Below are 18,868 nucleotides of genomic sequence, written 5' to 3' on the forward strand. Positions count from 1 at the left end.
TGATTTTGGTGGTGCTAAAGATAGAACCTACGGGCCTTTTACCTCTGGGTGACACCCCAGCCCTATTTTATTTTTACTTGGGAACAGGGTCTTACTACATTGCTAAAAAGCCTTGCTAAGTTGCTGAGGCTAGCTGTGAACCTGTGATCCTCCTGTCTCAGCCTCCCAAGTACTGGAATTACAAATGTGTGCCACCACGCCGGGCTTTAATTTTTAAATGGCAAACAGCACGGGAACCTGCAAATCAACCAAGATGCTGCATGCCACACCTACTGGCTCCTCACCAGGACACACACGGGTTCGGTTAGGTATACACCTTCCTCTTTCCCTTAGCAAAAGACCACCACCCTTTCCCAGAAGTCTGCTGGGCAAACAGCTGTCAGTATTATAGACACAGTCGCCAGAAATAATCTGAGGCCCCAATCCCTGCCACCCAGTCATGCTGGGGCCAGCTTTAGTGGCCAAGTTGCTGGCCCAGCATGTTGCCATTTAACTGGCTCTTTTATGAGGAGAGACACATCATCAGAAATCAGAGGCCCAATCTAGTCCATTACTGAACGTTAGCAAATACTGTGAGTGACAGGAGAAAAGAGCAGATGCTTGAAGTAAGTTCCAGGCAATCCCTATGTCTACCTTTCGTCAGTTACAAGGTAATGCTAGGGGTTATGGTAAGGGATAACGGGATCCATAATCCCAGTACTTAAGTGGCTGAGACGGGAGGATTGCAGGTTTGAGGCCAACCTCAGCAATTTAGTGAGACCCTCAGCAACTTAGTAAGACCCTGTTTCAAAAGTAAAAAGGCAGCCGGGCGTGGTGGCGCACACTTGTAATCCCAGCATTCGGGAGGCTGAGACCGGAGGATTGCGGTTCACAGACAGCCTCAGCTACTACTTGGTGAGGCCCTCTGCAACTTAGTGAGACCCTGTTTCAAAATAAAGAATGAAAAATAGGGCAGGGGGTGTAGCTTGGAGGTCAAATGCCCCTGGGTTCTATCTCCAGACCCGCAAAAAAAAAAAAAAAAAAAAGAAGTAAAAAGGTGAGGGTGAGGGTGTAGCAAGCACAGAGGTAGAATGCCCCTGGGTTTAATCCCCAACACCCTCCCCCAAAAGAAATCATTGTCTAATATTAATATATTATCAATATATTATTAATATATTAGAAAAATACTGATAAATGAATGAGTAAATGACTTATCTAATGACTCCTTTTTATGTTTCTGATAGATTCCATATGAAATTACTGATCCCCTTTTCTCTTATTACGAGTATAAGCAGGAAGCTAACAAAGACTGCAGAGATTCTCTCAACTGTTTTTAGGATGGAAGGAGCTATACTTCTGTGAGGTTGCAACTCTATAAAAGGGCTAAAATCTTCACTTTAAGTTAACCAGACCAAATATATGCCTTAAATCCTTTTCCTGAAGAATAAAACAAAGATAGAGCAGCCTAAAATGACTAAGGGCTACACATCAGTTTGACTAATGTTATAACAACAGCAGCTCCGTTTCAACCAAAAAAAAAAATCATATACTGAGCAAGATTCCTTGTACGAGATCCTTGGGGCATGTTCATGCCATCACATCAGAGACAGACTGCACTGTAAATGATAAAGCCATTCAAAATGGGAACAGAGCCGGGCGTGGTGGCGCACGCTTGTAATCCCAGCATTCGGGAGGCTGAGACAGGAGGATGGTGGTTCACAGACAGCTTCAGCTACTTAGTGAGGCCTTCCGCAACTCAGTGAGACCCGGTTTCAAAATAAAGAATAAAAAATAGGGCAGGGGTGTAGCTTGGAGGTCAAATGCCCCTGGGTTCTACCCCCAGACCTGAAAAAAAGATAAATAAATTAAAAAAAAAAAACATGTCTTAACCACTTCCCTGCCAATGTGGTGCAGTCCTAGGGGATCCGTCATTCAAACTTCAAGATGTATTAGGCTGGGCGTGGTGGCACACGCTTGTAATCCCTGTGCTTAGGAGACGAAGACAGGAGGATCGCGCTGGTTTGAAGCCAGCTAGCTATGCTGGCTTAAGAGACCCTGTTTCCAAATAAAAAATATAAAATAGGTTGGGGCTGTAGCCTGGAGGTAGAAGGCCTCTGGGTTCCATCCCCAGTACCACAAGAAAAAAAAAAATTCTAAGCTAGGCATGGTGGAGCACACTTATAATTCCAGGACTTGGGAGGCTGAGACAGGAGGATTGCAGGTTCGCTGCCAGCCTTAGCTATTTAATGAGGCCCTCTGCAACTTAGTGAGACCTTATTTCAAAACAAAGAATAAAAATAGGGATGGTAGCCGGGTGTGGTGGCGCACGCTTGTAATCCCCGTGCTTGGGAAGCAGACAGTAGGATCTTGGTGGTTCGGAGCCAGCCTCGCTGGCTTAAGAGACCCTGTTTCCAAAAAAAAAAAAAAAAAAAAAAATAGGTCTGGGAGTGTAGCCCAGAGGTAGAAGGGCTTCCAGGAACCCTAGTGCCACCAAAAAAAAAAAAAAAAAAAAAAAAAAAAGGGATGGTGATATAGTTCAGAGGTAGAGTGCCTCTGGGTTCCATCCCTAGTACTGCCCCCCCAAAAAAAATCTAGAAATGCTTTTAAAGTAGTAGTTATAATATAAACGAAGCCTAGAAAATATCTTATTTGGGGCTGACAATTAAAATCTCAGCGCCTAGCTGTCTACTCCAAGCCCCAGGGCCCTTCTTGACTGCCCGCTCGCTCCTCAAGCACCCCATGCTGGCTTCTGCACCGACCACTCCCTCAAGTCACTAGTAGTCTTCACTGTGTGTAACAGCATTTGGACCTTTGTGTCTTCAACCTGTTTGCAGTTTCTGATTCTACAGGCCATTCCCTCCCTCTTAGTTTCTTGTGAGACCTGCTCCAACTAGCTCTTCAGTTCTTCCTCTCTTCCCTCCTGGATTTCACGGTATCAGGTGTCAGGAAATTTTCTATGAAGGGCCAGACAGTAAATATTTAGGCTTTACTGGTCATAAAGTCTTTGTTGTAACAATTCAACGCTGCCCTTGCAGGGTAAAGGCAGACAAAGACAAATGTGTGAACAGACAGTACAGCTGTGTCCCAATAAAACTATGAACAGTAAAATGTGAATTTTATAACATTTTCACATGTCATGAGATAGTATTCTTTTTCCCCCAAGACTGAAAAATATAAAGAACATTTTAAGCTCACAGGCAATACAAAAGCAGGCAAGAGTTAGATTTGGCCCATGGACCATAGCTGCCAGCCCTTGCTTTGGACCATCCTCTTAATCATAGCTACAGAATGACAGCTGGAAGCTGGGAGCCAGGTGGTGCATGCCTAAGATTATAGAACTTGGGAGGCTGAGACTGGGGTAATTAAGGTTTGAGGCCAGCACATGGTAACTTAGTGAGAACTTATTTCAAAATAAAGAATAAAAAGCACTGAGTGTATAGCTCAGAAGTAGAATGGCCCTGGGTCCAATCTTGAGAACCACACCCCCACAAAAGCAAGCTAGGTGCAGTGGCACGTGCCTGCAGTCCCAGCAATTCAGGAGGCTGAAGCAGAAGGATTCTGAGTTAGAGGCCAGCCTGGCTGACATAAGACCTTGTCTCAAAAAACACAAGGCTGAGTATTCCTTAATGGCAATAGCATAGACTGAGTATGTGCAAGGTCCTGGATTCAATCCTCATCAACAAAATTAATTAATAGCGAGACCCTGTTTTCAAATAAAATGTAAAATAGGTCTGAGAGTGTAGCCCAGAGGTAGAAGGCCCCTAGGTTCCATCCCTAGTACCACCAAAAAAAAAAAAAAAAAAAAAGATTTGGGCAGAGGAAAGAATGTGTTTGTGAACAGGCCTGATACAAAACAAAACCCCATTCTCTATTTGAGAAAAAATGCCTAAAGGACTTTCAGTTTTCTAACAGAAATGCCACTGATGACACAGAGCAGCTTGCTTCTCTAGCATAACTACAATGTGGCTTCACGAGGGTTACACTTGTGGCTAGGCATAGGAACCCAATCACCATGTTACAACAACCACAGAGCCTAGATTATCCAAGAAAACCAATTTTCCCACGTGGTGTCCTCATAAACCATCAAAGAGTCCAACAAATATAAGTCCTTTCCTAAACATTATGCGGGTTTAGAAAATATTAATTAATACTATACCACTACAAACACTATTTCTACAGTAAAGTATAATTAATATTTCAATCAAATAATTTACAAAGAAACTTCCAAAAGAAAACCTACTTTGGGCTGGGAACTGGCTGAATTTGTAAGAGAAGAACACTATCCTCTCTAACCAATCACGGTAATTATTGTTAATAGTGGTTACTCTGTTCATTTTCTAACTCACTATAAAGTCCCAGGTACAGTCTTCTTTGAAATGCCTTGAGGCCGGGCGTGGTGGTGCACGCCTTGTGATCCCCGCGCTTGGGAGGCTGGGACAGGAGGATCGCACAGGTTTGAAGCCAGCCTCAGCTACTTAGTGAGGCTCTCAGCAACTTAGTAAGATCCTGTTTCCAAATAAAGTATAAAATAGGTCTGGGAGTATAGTCCAGAGGTAGAAAAGCCTCTGGGTTCCAACCCCAGTACCACAAAACAAAACAAAACAAACAAACAAACAAAAAACAAAACAAAAAAACCTGGGAATGTGAATTGCATTGCACTTGCTAAGAAATCTAAGAGTTGGAATTAAAAAAAACAATTGGGGTGTAGCTCAGAGGTAGAATGCCCCTGGGTTCCAGCCCCAGTACAAAAAAATAAATAAATAAAAAATAAGAGAAAAAAGTGAAGAAACCAACTATCAAGCCACGATCTCCCCATCACCCTTCTCCTCCCCAAATTTATCAGTCACACCTGATTTCCTCTGTCCAAGGGTGGTGGTTTCTCCTGTACTGAGGCCACCTGCAGAGCTTCTCAAACAACATCTGCAAGGACCATGGCCTAGGACTGTGCAGACCTGGCACCAGCCTGGGCTTGTTTTTTTTTTTTTTTTTTTTTGGGGGGGGGTACTGGGGACTGAACCCAGTGACATTCTACCTCCGAGCTACACCTCCAGCCCCATTTTATTTTTTATTGTAAATTAGAGTCTAAGTTGCTGAGGGCCTTGCTAAGTTGTTGAGACTGGCTTTGAACCTGTGATCTCCAGCCTCAGCCTTCCAAGTACTGGGATTATGCATGTGCCACCATTCCTGGCTTATATTTTCACAATTCTATGCATATGACTCTATGCATACATACCTGATTAATCAAGAACTACAGATTCAGGCGGGCAACAATAAGAGCTATCTCAAAGAATGAAGTCTTTCAGTCTCAAGGAGAACTCACCACAAATGTAACCCTCACCATACAAAACTGTATAATCAAAACAATCAGGAAATAGAGAACCAAAAATTACATAGACCATTAGGATGAGAGTCACCTGCTTCTAAGTGCAAGATATCACACTATTTTCAGAGTTGATCTACTCTCAATATAGTGTGTATATGTGTGTGTTTGTGTGTGTGTGGGGGGGATAAACTAGGGATTGAATCCAGGGGCATTCGACCTCTAAGTGATAGCTCCAGCACTATTTTATTCTTTATTTTGAAACAGGGTCTCATGAAGTTGCAGGGGGCCTCATTAAGTATCTGAGGCTGACCTCGAACCCATGATCCTCCTGTCTCAGCCTCTCAAGTACTGGGATTACAAAGGTGCGCAACCCAGCTAGAAATGTATTATCTTTTTTTTTTTTTTTGGTGTGTGTGTGTGTGTGTGTGTGTGTGTGTGTGTGTATGTGGTACTGGGGGTGGAAATCAGGGGCTTTTCTACTTTTGGGCTACACTCCTAGACCTATTTTATATTTTATTTGGAAACAGGGTCTCACTAAGTTGCGAGAGCCTCACTAAGTAGCTGAGGCTGGCTTCGAAGCTGTGTGATCCTCCTGTCTCAGCCTCCCAAGCTCTGGGATTACAAGCGTGCGCCACCAGGCCCAGCTTAGAAATGTATTATCTTTTAACAATGCATACCCCAGGCTCTGAGAATGTAATGTGGAGATTATAGACATGACATCCATTTTTAGATCCAATTCATGGCATGGATCAAGGTGGTTAACTTCCCTCTTCAGTTCCCATTTGGAATTAAGAGCTGTTGTTGTGGGTTACTGTTCTACAGAGTATGGAAAAAGTTCAGTTCAAAATCATAACTCACATACTTTTAAAACAAAATATTTGCTAAATCCTACAAAATTTAAGGTGAGCTGGGCTCAGTGGCACAGAGCTATAATCCCAAATTCTTGGGAGCCTGAAGCAGGAGGATCACAAGATCAAGGCCAGTCTGAGTAATTTAACAAGACCCCATCTCAAAATAAGAATAAAAATAAAAAGGGCTGGGGATGTAGCTCTGTCATAGATTATTTCTGGGTTCAATCCCCAGTGCCATCAAAAATAACATTAACATGCACACATATACTCACTAAGGCCAAAACACACCGTATAAGTACCTTTAATTCATGATTACTGCTCTCCAGTGACTGTAGCAATGCAGTATCAACTGAATCTTAATTATTCTCCACCTATTATCTTTTCAGTGGATTAAAGGCTGAGTCAAGAGCAGTATGATATCTAAACACTAAAGGTTCTAATGAGTTAAAAATGGGGGAAAAATATCTTACCTTTGGTTTTTTGTTCCGTGACCTGAAACATAAACAGACATAATTAAATGAGATTGCTTCTTAATTCAGTACTCTATCATAAGACTACTTTATTTCTGATAAGTCAAATAACTTAATTTGTCCACAGGCACAGTTAAAAATCCAGAAAAAGAAGCCGGGCGTGGTGGCGCACACTTGTAATCCCCGCGCTTGGGAGGCTGAGACAGGAGGATCGCACAGGTTCGAAGCCAGCCTCAGCTACTTAGTGAGACCCTGTTTCCAAATATAATATAAAAAAGGTCTGGGAGTATAGCCCGGAGGTAGAAAGCCTCTGGGTTCCACCCCCAGTACCACCAAAAAAAAAAAAGTCCAGAAAAAAAAGCTGGTAGTCAATTCACATATCCTTCTAGAGACTATAGTCATATGTCCAGCTATAGCTTACATGACCAGCACTGGGAAGAACTAAAAATTTTTTAAAATTTTTTCAAGACACTTCATTCTTATTAAATGATATAATATAGTCCATCGACTAAGAATGTTCATTGCCATTGTCATTGCTAGGATTAGAGAAAAATCAAATGAATGTGGCAAGAGAGAGAGAGAGACAGACAGACAGATTCCCCTATGAGGATGGACTAAAATACTTTTTATCTCAAATCTAAAAAGCAAAACCTCAGGGATCTATCCTGAGAGGCATCAGAAATCATAGTAAGAATGCAGGATTCAGAACCAAGCCTTGCCATTTCCTGGCTGTGTCAGTTCAGTTCCCCATTTACCTGCTGAGTGGGGATAATAATAGTATCTCACTGCAAAAGGATGTAACAAGGTTTAAATCAGATACCCTGGGCCAATGCTCAATAAATATTATCAAAGTTCACATAAAATAGCATAAAGTATAGCAATAAATTGAAATATGTACCAGGGATGGTGGCACATGCCCGTAATCCCAGGGCTTGGCAGCTAAAACAGGAGGATCAAAAGTTGAAGGACAGCCTCAGCAACTTGAAAAGGCCCTGTTTAAAAATCAAATGTGCCAGGTATGGTGGCATGTACCTATAATCCTAGTACTTGGAAGGCTGAGACAGGAGGAAGGTCTTGCTTCAGCAATTTAACAAGATGCTTAGCAACCTAGGGAGATTCTATTTCAAAAGAAAAGTAAAGCCGGGCATGGTGGTGCATGCTTGTAATCCCTGCGCTTGGGAGGTGGAGACAGGAGGATCGCGCAGGTTCGAAGCCAGCCTCGCTGGCTTAAGAGATCCTGTTCCCCAAAATAAAAAAGTATAAAATAGGTCTGGGAGTGTAGCCCACAGGTAGAAGAGCTTCCAGGAACCCCAGTACCACCAATAATTAATTAACTAATTAATTTTTTAAAAAAAGAAAAGTAAAAGGGCTGAGGGAGCCAGGTGTGGTGGCCCACCTTTGTAAACCCAGTACTTGGAAGGCTTGAAATAGGAGCATCATAAGTTCAAGCGCAGCCTCTGCAAATAGTAAGACTCTCAACCTAGCAAAACCCTGTTCCAAAATAAAACTAAAATAGGGCTCGGAATGTAGCTCAGAGGTAGCATGCCTCTGGGTTTAATCTCCAGTACCACAAAAAAGGGGTGTGGGGGGTGGGAGTGTGGCTCAGAGGTGAAATACCCCAAGTTTAATCCACACACACAAAAATGTAATACAAAAATAAAGAAATAAAATTAATTTTAAAAGCTTTGGCTAAGCCGGGCGTGGTGGCACACACTTGTAATCCCTGTGCTTGGGAGGCGGAAACAGGAGGATTGTGCAGGTTCAAAGCCAGCCGCACTGGCTTAAGAGACCCTGTTCCCCAAAATAAAAAAGTATAAAATAGGTCTGGGAGTGTAGCCAGAGGTAGAAGAGCTTCCAGGAACCCCAGTACCACAAAAAAAAAAAAAAAAAAAAAAAAAACTTTGGCTATAGCTCAGGCAGAGGGGTACAGTCTCTAGTATAAAAGAGAAAAGAAAAAAAAAAGAAAAGAAAAATGTGAATTTTAGACAAATAGAGAGTGCTTTGCTAAAACCATCTTTATTTATTTATTTCTTTATTTTTTTGGACTGGGGACTGAACCCAGGGACAATCTACTTCTGAGCTACACTCCCAACTACATTTTATTTTTTATTTTGAAACCGGGTCTCACTAAGTTACAGTGCATGCTGACCTTGAAACTGCTATCCTTCTGTCTCAACCTTCCAAATACTGAGATTACAGGTATGCACCACTGCACCCAGTTAAAAGCATTTTTTTTGGGGTGTGTGTGTGTGTGTGTGGTTGGTACTGGGGATGGAACCCAGGAGCATTCTACCTCCAAACTACACCCTCAAGTGGGCATGGTGGCACTTGGCTATACTTAGTGAGGCCCTTTGCAACTCAGTGAAACTCTGTTTCAAAATAAAGAATAAAAAATAGGGCTGAAGGTGTAGCTCAAAGGTTAGAATGCCCCTGGGTTCAATCCCTAGTACTGCAAAAAACAAAACAAAAAAAAACCCTTCATCCTCAGCCCTATTTTATTCTTTATTTTGAAACAAGGTCTCACTAAGTTAAGGAGGGCCTCCTTAAGTAGCTGAGGCTGACCTGTGATTTTCCTGTCTCAGCCTCCCAAATACTAGGATTAAAAGCATGTGCCACCATGTCCATCTTCAAAGACATCTATGAAGTGATTAAGCTGAAATATTAGATAGCTGAATGCAATAATGAGTTTTTGGAGAGTTTTGGAAGTGATGATTAGGAGCTACATGATAAACTATTGCTACTGTTAAGAGAGGAAAATAAAAGAGGGCACCTAATTAATACACATCCTGTAATATCAAACCACAAAAGGTCATGCATAAGGAAATATGCCAGAATGTGGTTATATTAGTAAGATCATGGGTGATTTTTTTTGGCGGGGCAGTACTGGGGATGGAACCCAGGAGCATTCTACCTTCGAGCTACACATCCAGCTCTAATTATTTATTTATTTATTTATTTATTTATTATTTATTTATTATTTATTGATGGGTCTGGGGGTGGAACCCAGCAGCATTTGACCTCCGAGCCACACCCCCTGCCCTATTTTTCATTCTTTATTTTGAAACCAGGTCTCATTGAGTTGTAAAGGGCCTAAGTAGCCGAGGCTGTCCGCAATCCTCCAGTCTCAGCCTCCCAAGTGTTGGGATTACAAGCATGCACCACTATGCCCGGCTTTTATTCTTTATTTTGAAACAGCGTCTCACTAAGTTATGGAGGGTCTCACTAAGTAGCTGAGGCTGGCCACGAATCCGGGTCCTCCTGTCTCAACCTCCCAAATACTGGGATTACAAGCATGTGCCACCATATCCAGCGAAGATCATGGGTGATTTTACATACTTTCCCCAAAGCACTTTTATATTGATTAAATAATTTTTATAATAAAAGTGACAAAATGAGTATTACAATTAAAAAGAAGAGGTTTGGTTATTTGTGGCCGGTATTCATACAAGATTACTGCTATGGAGGTTCATAAACATTAGTCATCTTTGGAGGATATGTTCTGTAGTTTCCCAGCCCACCTCTAAATGGTTCCCAGCACAGCTCTGTCAGACTCTGAATCTAAACAATCTACTTGTAGGACCTCCTGAGATGCTTCTTGTATTCTGACATTAAAGGACATACTAGTACTACTGTGCTGAATTTATAGAACACTGTCTTAAAATAAATGTTTTTCACAGTACTAATTGCTACAGAGTTCAGTTCAACTAAAAATCCTCTTGTATAACCCTCACTTATTTAAGAGGGAATGAGTTTGTATCCACACACCAATTCCTTAAGGCAATTTAGGGTTTATATCACTATAAATATTTCTTAGAAGGCCATCTTGAAGATCAGTTGTATGAAAGCCAATGCCTTCCCCAGTTATAAGCAGCTAACTCAAAATCAAATATGTCTTATATAGCCGGGCATGGTGGCACATGCTTGTAATCCCCGCGCTTGGGAGGCTGAGACAGGAGGATCGCGCAGGTTTGAAGCCAGCCTCAGCTACTGAGTGAGGCTTTCAGCAACTTAGTGAGACCCTGTTTCCAAATAAAATATAAAAAAGTTCTGGGAGTACAGCCTGGAGGTAGAAAGCCTCTCTGGGTTCCACCCCCAGTACCACACACACACACACACACACACAAAAATATATATATATATATATGTCTTATAATGTGGGTTCTGTTAAAAGTGCCAACTCCCAGATGGTGAAAAGCTGGATGGTCAGAGCAAGTGTTCTGCCAACACCACACAATGATCCATTAGCAGCAGCAGCCTCATGAATGAATGGAGTCCTTCTCTGACACCTCTCTCATGAATGGAAATCCAACAGTTACTTACTCAAGGATGGCTCTGGAACGCGCAAAGTAACAACCATTGAAACTGGAGAAAGCTTGCATTTAATTTCTAAGCAGAAGTAATTTAGCTTTAAGTAAAAGTCAATGCTTTTAGAAAATTGTCACCATCATTCTTTCTCTTTTTTTTTGGGGGGGGGGCACTATGTATGGAAGCCAAGGCCCCATGCATGCTAAGCAAGCCCTCTACCACTGAGCTACACCCTGAGCTGGCCATCATTCATTCTTGTTGGTTTATGGTAGTACTGGTGATTGAAGCCAGGGGCATTGTACTACTGAGGTACACTTCTAGCCCTTTTTATTTTTATTTTAAAGAGGGTCTGCTAGCCAGGCGTGGTGGTGCATGCTTGTAATCCCAGTACGTGGGAGGCTGAGACAGGAGGATTGAGCTTCTTGTCTAGCCTAGCTACTTAGTGAAGCCCTCTGTAACTTAGTGAGACCCTGTTTCAAAATAAAATAAAATAAGCTGGGGGTGTAGCTCGGAGGTAGAATGACCCTGGGTTCAAACCCCAGTTCCTCAAAAAAAACAAAGAGGATATGTTGCTGAGCTGTTCTTGAACATGGATCCTCCTGTCTCAGCCTCCCAAGTACTGGGATTATATAAGTGTACACTGCCATGCCAGCTGCTCATTTATTTATTAAACACAAATTTGTGTGTGTGTGGTACTGGGGATGGAACCCAGGGGCTTTCTACCCCCAGGCCATACTTCCAGACCTATTTTTTCATATTTTATTTGGAAACAGGGTCTCAGTAAGTTGCTGAGAGCCTCAATAAGTAGCTGCTGCTAGCTTTGAGCCTGCGTGATCCTCCTGTCTCAGCCTCCCAAGTGCCCTATCTCCAAACTAAACTTCCAGACCAAATTTTTATTCTGTACTTTGAAATAGGGTCTCACTGAGTTGTAAAGGGCCTCACTAAGTAGCTGAGGCTGCCCTTGAACCGTGATCCTCCTATCTCAACCTCCCAAATGCTGGGATTACAAGCATGCACCACCATGCCCAGCTACAATTATTTATTTTTGTGTGTGTTGCTGGGGATAGAACCCAGAGGCTTTCTACCTTCGGGCTATACTACCAGACCTATGTTCTATTTTATTTGGAAACAGGGTCTCACTAAGTTGCTGAGAGCCTAAGTAGCTGAGGCTGGCTTTGAACCTGTGTGATCCTCCTGTCTCAATCTCCCCCAAGTACTGGGATTATAAAAGTCTGGGATTAAAAAAGGCCTTAAACACAATTTTTTGAATGACTACTGGGCCCCAGGCATGGGCAATATAATATGAATTGTTACTGGTAATGCAGTATAAATAAAATTTTGAGAAACTTAGAGCAAGTTTAAAGATGGTGCTGAAGCAATGGGGTAAACAGTATGAAAGATGTGGAGGCACAAGAGGCTCCGCGAGTGTCTGTGGCTGAATGAGTAACACAATAGAAATGCCCGCCCCTTCTCTACCATTCTTTGTACCACAGCACATTTTATACCTCCTAGTGTCCTTCACTGGAAACACCAAGACGATCAGATGGTAAGCTTTGTGCTTTCTCCTGAGAACTGCCAAACTGGAATTTAATTCTGAAATTATGCAATGGCCCAGCATAATAAAACACCATCAAAGCCATGCGCCAGCTCGTGTCAGTCTAGATACTATGTCAGCTGATCAGAACATTTTTGAAGAAAAATGACTGAATTTTTATGGGCTAAAATTAACCACTTCAAATTTGTAGGCTGATTTTCTCTTTTTCATCACCTCTTAATCTGTTTTTTAATGCAGATCCAAGCACACTGGAGGACAGTGTGTGAGAGATAACACCAGTTCACTCTCCAACACATCCACATTCTCTTGTATGATTTTCCTATTAGTGGAATCCAAAAGAGAAGTTGGCAGGTAGGCATTTTATTAATCATTTCTAGATACTGCCATTTTTAGTTTAAGAAAACATGTATATATGTTAAGAATGAAGATGGAACATATACTGTCTAAAACAATCACTTAATCATCTTCTGGTTAAAGGCCGAGTCTCCCATCAGTCTGACTGAGGATGGGGTGTCAGCGTCCAAGGCACAGGACCCAGAAGCCACAGGGGCAATGCCACTAACAGCCTACCACTGCGGCAAGTGCAAATTGCAACCTCAGTGACAGGGAACGTTACTTTGCACCCAAAACTAAGTACATAAAAACCTGTTTCATTATCTGGCTTCTTTATTCAGATTCTGTCCTCTAGAATCTTAGACAATTCCAACGAGCTCAGAGGAGCAGTACACTGATAGCCTGATAGCATAAAGAAGTGATGGGAAAGCCAGGTGTGGTGGCGCACACGTGTAATCCCAGCATTCAGGAGGCTGAGACAGGAGGCTAGTCTTGTTCTTGGACAGCCTCAGCTACTTAGTGAGGTCCTTCACAGTACTTGGGAGGCTGAGACAGGAGGATCGCAGGTTCATGGCCAGCCTCAGCTACTTAGTGAGGCCCTCTGCAACTTAATGAGACCTTGTTTTAAAAAAAAAAGAATAAAAAAATGGGGCTGGGGATGTAACTCAGAGATAAAATGCCCCTGGGTTCCATCCCCAGTACCACACACACACACACACACACACACACACACACACACACACAACAGATAGAAAGGGAAGGAAGGAAGGAAGGAAGGAAGGAAGGAAGGAAGGAAGGAAAAACAATCTGGGCATGGTGGTATGTGCCTGTAATCTCAGTTTTTGGGAGACTGAGACAAGAGGATTGCAGGTTCCAGGCCAGGCTCATCAATTTAGTGAAACTCTCAGCAACTTAGTGAGACCATTTCAAAATAAAACATGAAAATGGCCAGGGTGCATGCGGGGGCAGCTCACAAGTAGAACACCCTTGGTTTAAAACCCAGTACAAAAAAAGGGATATGCCATATCTCATGATGCTGGGAAAACCTGTGGTGGCCTGGTATCTCCTGCTGGCTTATGTCTAATTGACTCCACTTTGTTCTACATCTAGAGTTTCCTCTAAACTCACTTAACAGTTTACACCGGCTAAACTGACCCGCCTTAACTAGCACTGTGGCCAGGACCCTCAAACCTGAAATACAACGAGGCTGGGCATCCCAAGTGCTTTAGGTAGCAGTAAGAAGAATTGGCAGTAAATACTCCTGCCCCTGAAAAAAGACACAGAAGCAGCTGCACTGAGCCAGACCCCACACCAGGCAGGTCTTACTAACAAGAGGGGGAGGTAGGGGAAAGAAGTCCCACCAGGCAATGGTCAGGTACTCTGATTACTCTGCTTCTGAAACCTGCCACAAAAACACTTTATTCCAAGCCTAGGAGTTGACAGCTATCAGTCCCATAGCTTTACTTAGTTTCTCCCTTCCCCCCTCCCAATACCATCTCTGTACTAAGGAAACTCAGATGCACTGTACCACTGAGCTCCATCCATCCATCCATCCATCCATCCATCCATCCATCCATCCATCCATCCATCCTTATTTTATTTTATTTTGCAGTACTAGGGATTGAACCCAGGGGAATTCTAGGTCCAAGCTATACCCCCAGTCCATTTTTTTTTTCTACCTCCAGACTATACTCCCAGACCAATTTTCTATTTTATTTGGGAACAGGGTCTCACTAAGTTGCTGAGAGCCTCACTAAGTGGCTGAGGCTGGCTTCGAACCTGTGTGATCCTCCTGTCTCAGCCTCTCAAGCACGGGGATTACAAACGTGTGCCACCATGCCCGGCTCCCCAGTCCAATTTTTAATTCTTTTTTTTGAAACAGGATCTCACTAAGTTGTGGAGGGCTTCACTAGGTAGCTGAGGCTGGCCATGATCCTTTTGTCTCAGCCTCCCAAGTACTGCCTGGCCTTTTTTACTTTATTTTGAGACAATGTCTCGATAAATTGTCTGGACTGACATCCAGCCTTCAATTCTCCTGCCTCAGCTTGCCAGAGAACTGGGAGTAAAGGTGATTGCCAGTGCCCTCCCACCTCCCATTCCCCACCCCCACCCGTTTCTTATCAGTTAGTATCTCTCTTTTTTCTCTAAGCTAATTCCTCAAGTGCTCTATTCCCTAAAGCACCTTACAAGCCCACCAGATTCTAAAAGCACACTCATCTAAACAACAGTGCTATATGGGTGACTAAAAGAGCCCCCAAGAACATTTCAGCAAGTTTTAAATAATTAAGTCTATAAACTTCCTTAAGAAAATGGAGATTAGCTGGGTACAGTGACACATGCTTGTAATCCCAGTACTTGGGGAGCTGACTGGACAATCTGAGGTTTGAAGGTAGAACACAGAAACTTAGTGAAACTCTGTTTCAAAATAAAAATAAAAATAAAAAGGGCTGGGAATATAGCTCTACACACACACACACACACACACACACACACACACACACACACACGTATACTGCCAGGCATCCCCACGCTTACGAGGATAAGACAGGATTGCGCAGGTTCAAAGCCAGCCTCAGCTACTTAGTGAGGCTCTCAGCAACTTAGTGAGGCCCTGTTTCCAAATAAAGTATAAAATCGGTCTGGAGTATAGCCCGGAGGTAGAAAGCCCTTGGGTTCCATCCCCAGTACCACCACCAAAAAAAAAAAAAAAAAAGAATATTATAATAGAAATATGGAAATAGAACATGAGTTTTCTAGTCCTGTTCTCTTGCCTTTCTCAATATAGTTTATTGTTATTTTCATAAAATCAGCTGCAGCATTAATATCCACTTCATGACTAAGTGTAGACCTTGAGCTTTTTCCTACTTTCAATGTTAAACTTTGTCAGGTACTCAACCTGACAGTCACTTATTCTGGATAGCTGACAGATGTACAGACAGACTTAACTGATGAAACCCACCTTCTGAGTGGCTTCTTTTTTCTTTTTATCCTCTTTCTTCCTTTTCTTGTCTTCCATTAACTGTTCTTCCCTTTCTTGCTCCTTCTCTCTGTTAAAGTAATATCATATAAGAAGGTTATACATTTATATTCACAATCCACTTCTGCAATAAAGTTTATCCCTATGAGTGCACAGAAATTAGTATCTTACTTAAATCTAAAGGACGCATGAAGCTCACATTTAGGTACTCCCACACCTTGGTTTTGCCACCCCTTACACAAAATGTTACATTAAGTTTCATTCTGACAATGTCTATTAAAGTAGACTTCATAATGTCTTCCTTAAAAGAACATAAACATGCAGGATTAATGCATTCATATTCAGTAAGCAATCTGAGTTGAATATGACAAAATCCAATTGACTTCTGGTAATATTCATAACAAAAATGCAGAATATGTTAACTCAATTATGGTATATTTATATAACTGAGGTATTTGCCCATGACCTCTTTTAGTCTCTATTCTATATTCTATATTTTCTTCTACATTTACTATTATATGTTTTACCTATTTTCTATCTATTTATATATATATATATTTTTTTTTCTTTTTTCTTTTTTTTTCACGGTACTGAGGATGGAACCCAGGGGCATTTTACCTTCGAGCTACACCCGCAGCCCTTTTTTTTTTTTTTTTTTTTTTTTTTTGCAAAAGTGGGGATGGAACCCAGGGGCATTCTATCTCTGAGCTATACCCCCAGCCCTCTTTATTTTGAAACAGCGTCTCAATGAGTTACAAAGAACCTAAGTCACCAAGGCTGGCTGTAAACCCTGATCCTCCTGTCTCAGCCTCCCAAATGCTGGATTACAAGCCTGCACCACCATACCTGGCTCCCCAACCCTATTTTTTATTCTTTATATTGAAACAGGGTCTCACTGAGTTGCAAAGGGCCTCACTAAGTAGCTGAGGCTGTTTACAAACTGCAATCCTCGTGTTTCAGCCTCCCAAATGCTGGGATTACAAGCATGTGCCAACACGCTGGCCCAATTTTATTTTTATTTTGAAACAGGGTCTCACTACGTTGCTGAGAGTGGCTTCAAACCTGTGATCATGCTGGGCATGGTAGCACACACTTGTAATCCCAGTTCTTGGGAGGCTGACACAGGAGGATCTCAGGTTTGCAGTCAGTCTTGGCTACTTAATGAGGCCCTTCACAACTTAGTGAGGCCCTGTTTCAAAATAAAGAATGAAAAATAGGGCTGAGGTGTAGCTCAGAAGTAGAATGCCCTGGGCTCAACCCCCAGTACTGCAAAAACAAAAACAAACAAACAAACAAAAACTGATCCTACTATCTCAATACCCCAGGTACTGGGATTACAGGCATGAGACACTACTCTACCTGTATCCCAGAACTACCTGTGTCTCTGTGTGTATGTGTCTGTGTGTTGTTTGTTTGATGATACTGGGGATGGAACCCGGGGGCTTTCTACCTCCGAGCTACACCTCCAGCCCTATTTTTATTATTTGTTTAAAAATTTTTCTTTGCAATACTGGGGATGGAACCCAGGGGCATTCTACTTCCGAGTGACATTCCTAGCCCTATTTTCTATTCTTTATTTTGAAACAGGGTCTCACTGAGTTGGGAAGGGCCTTGCTAAGTAGCAGCGAGGCCCTTCACTGAGGCTCTCTGCTAACCGCGATCTTCCGGTCTTCGCCTTCAGAATGCTGGATTACAAGCCTGTGCCACCATGCCCAACATTGTCTGTGTTTTTAATGCAGGTTTTGAGTATCCTATAAATTGGTGCATTTTTTATTGCGTGAGTTCACAACTACATCTCTTAAGCTATATTCTTAATACATGAAGTAAGCCAATCAGGGTTTGTTCTACTCCATTCGGATAAAAATGATGCACAGTATTAAACAGCTCCATTGAAGAAATGTACTAGCCCGGCATGGTGGCACACGCTTGTAATCCCCGCGCTTGGGAGGCAGAGACAGGAGGATCGCGCAGGTTCGAAGCCAGCCACGCGCGCTGGCTTAGGAGACCCTGTTTCCAAATAAAAATGTAAAAATAGGTCTGGGAGTGTAGCCCAGAAGTAGAAGGGCTTCCAGGAACCCCAGTACCACAAAATAAAAAAAAAAAAAGAGGAAGAAATGTACTAAATAATCATGACATTTAATAAGTAACTTTGAAATTTAACATTTACTTAATGCCAACAACTTTCCTTCTATGTGTCAGCTTGGGAAAAACCACAGAATCAACAACCTGTGTAACTTCAACATTCAAGGCAGGACACCCCAGACTGGACGCTTACTGAGTCTCAGAGTAGAAGGAGATTTAGTTCCCATTTCCCCTAAGTACTAAACAGAGACTGCCTGCAGGACTTAGGATTTTAGGTGATCCAACATATCATATCTGTAGTTTCAAAAATGTCACCTAGAATTAGGCCAAGTTAAATGTAAATCAAAGTCAGGCTACTTCTTGGGGGGCAAAGACAGGAGGGTCGTAGGTTCAAGGCCCACCTCAGCAAGGTAGCAAGGCTTCCAATAACTTAGCAAGGTCCTGTTGTCCTGTTTCTTCTTCTTCTTCTTCTTTTTTTTTTTTTTTTTTTTTTGTGCTACTGGGGGTGGAACCCAGAGGCTTTCTACCTCCGGGTTATACTCCCAGACCCATTTTCTATTTTATTTGGAAACAGGGTCTCACTAAGTTGCTTAGAGCCTCACTAAGTAGCTGAGGCTGGCTTCGAACCTGAGCGATCCTCCTGTCTCAGCCTCCCAATCACGGGGATTACAAGCGTGCGCCACCACGCCCAGCTGCGAGGTCCTGTTTCAAACAAAAGATTAAAAAGGGGGAGAAGCTGGGCTTGGTGGTGTCCGCTTGTAATCCCAGCATTCGGGAGGCTGAGACTTGAGGATCGTAGTTCGTGGACAGCCTCAGCTACTACTTAGTGAGGCCCTCTGCAACTCAGTGAGACCCTGTTTCAAAAAAAAAAAAAAAAAAAGGGCAGGGGGAGTAGCTCGGAGGCCAAATGCCTCTGGGTTCTATCACCAAACCTGCAAAAAAAAAAAAGGGGGGGTGGGGGGTGGGACTATAGCTCAGATGCAGAATGCCCTT

At 42.5% G+C, this 18,868-nt stretch overlaps 1 protein-coding gene across 1 annotated transcript in view; it reads right to left on the minus strand.

Annotated features, from left to right (window-relative positions):
* TNRC6B (trinucleotide repeat containing adaptor 6B) overlaps positions 1-18,868 on the minus strand; it is a gene marked incomplete at both ends in the record, with an annotated part of 214,269 nt that overhangs the window by 63,669 nt on the left and 131,732 nt on the right. Inside the window, 2 exons of the mRNA XM_080706231.1 lie at positions 6,624-6,645; positions 15,776-15,863. Coding sequence (XP_080562357.1) covers positions 6,624-6,645; positions 15,776-15,863 — 110 coding nt within the window. The remainder of the gene's footprint in view (positions 1-6,623; positions 6,646-15,775; positions 15,864-18,868) is intronic.

Source organism: Muscardinus avellanarius, assembly GCF_963383645.1.
Source record: "Muscardinus avellanarius genome assembly, chromosome: 11".
Lineage (NCBI taxonomy): Eukaryota > Metazoa > Chordata > Mammalia > Rodentia > Gliridae > Muscardinus > Muscardinus avellanarius.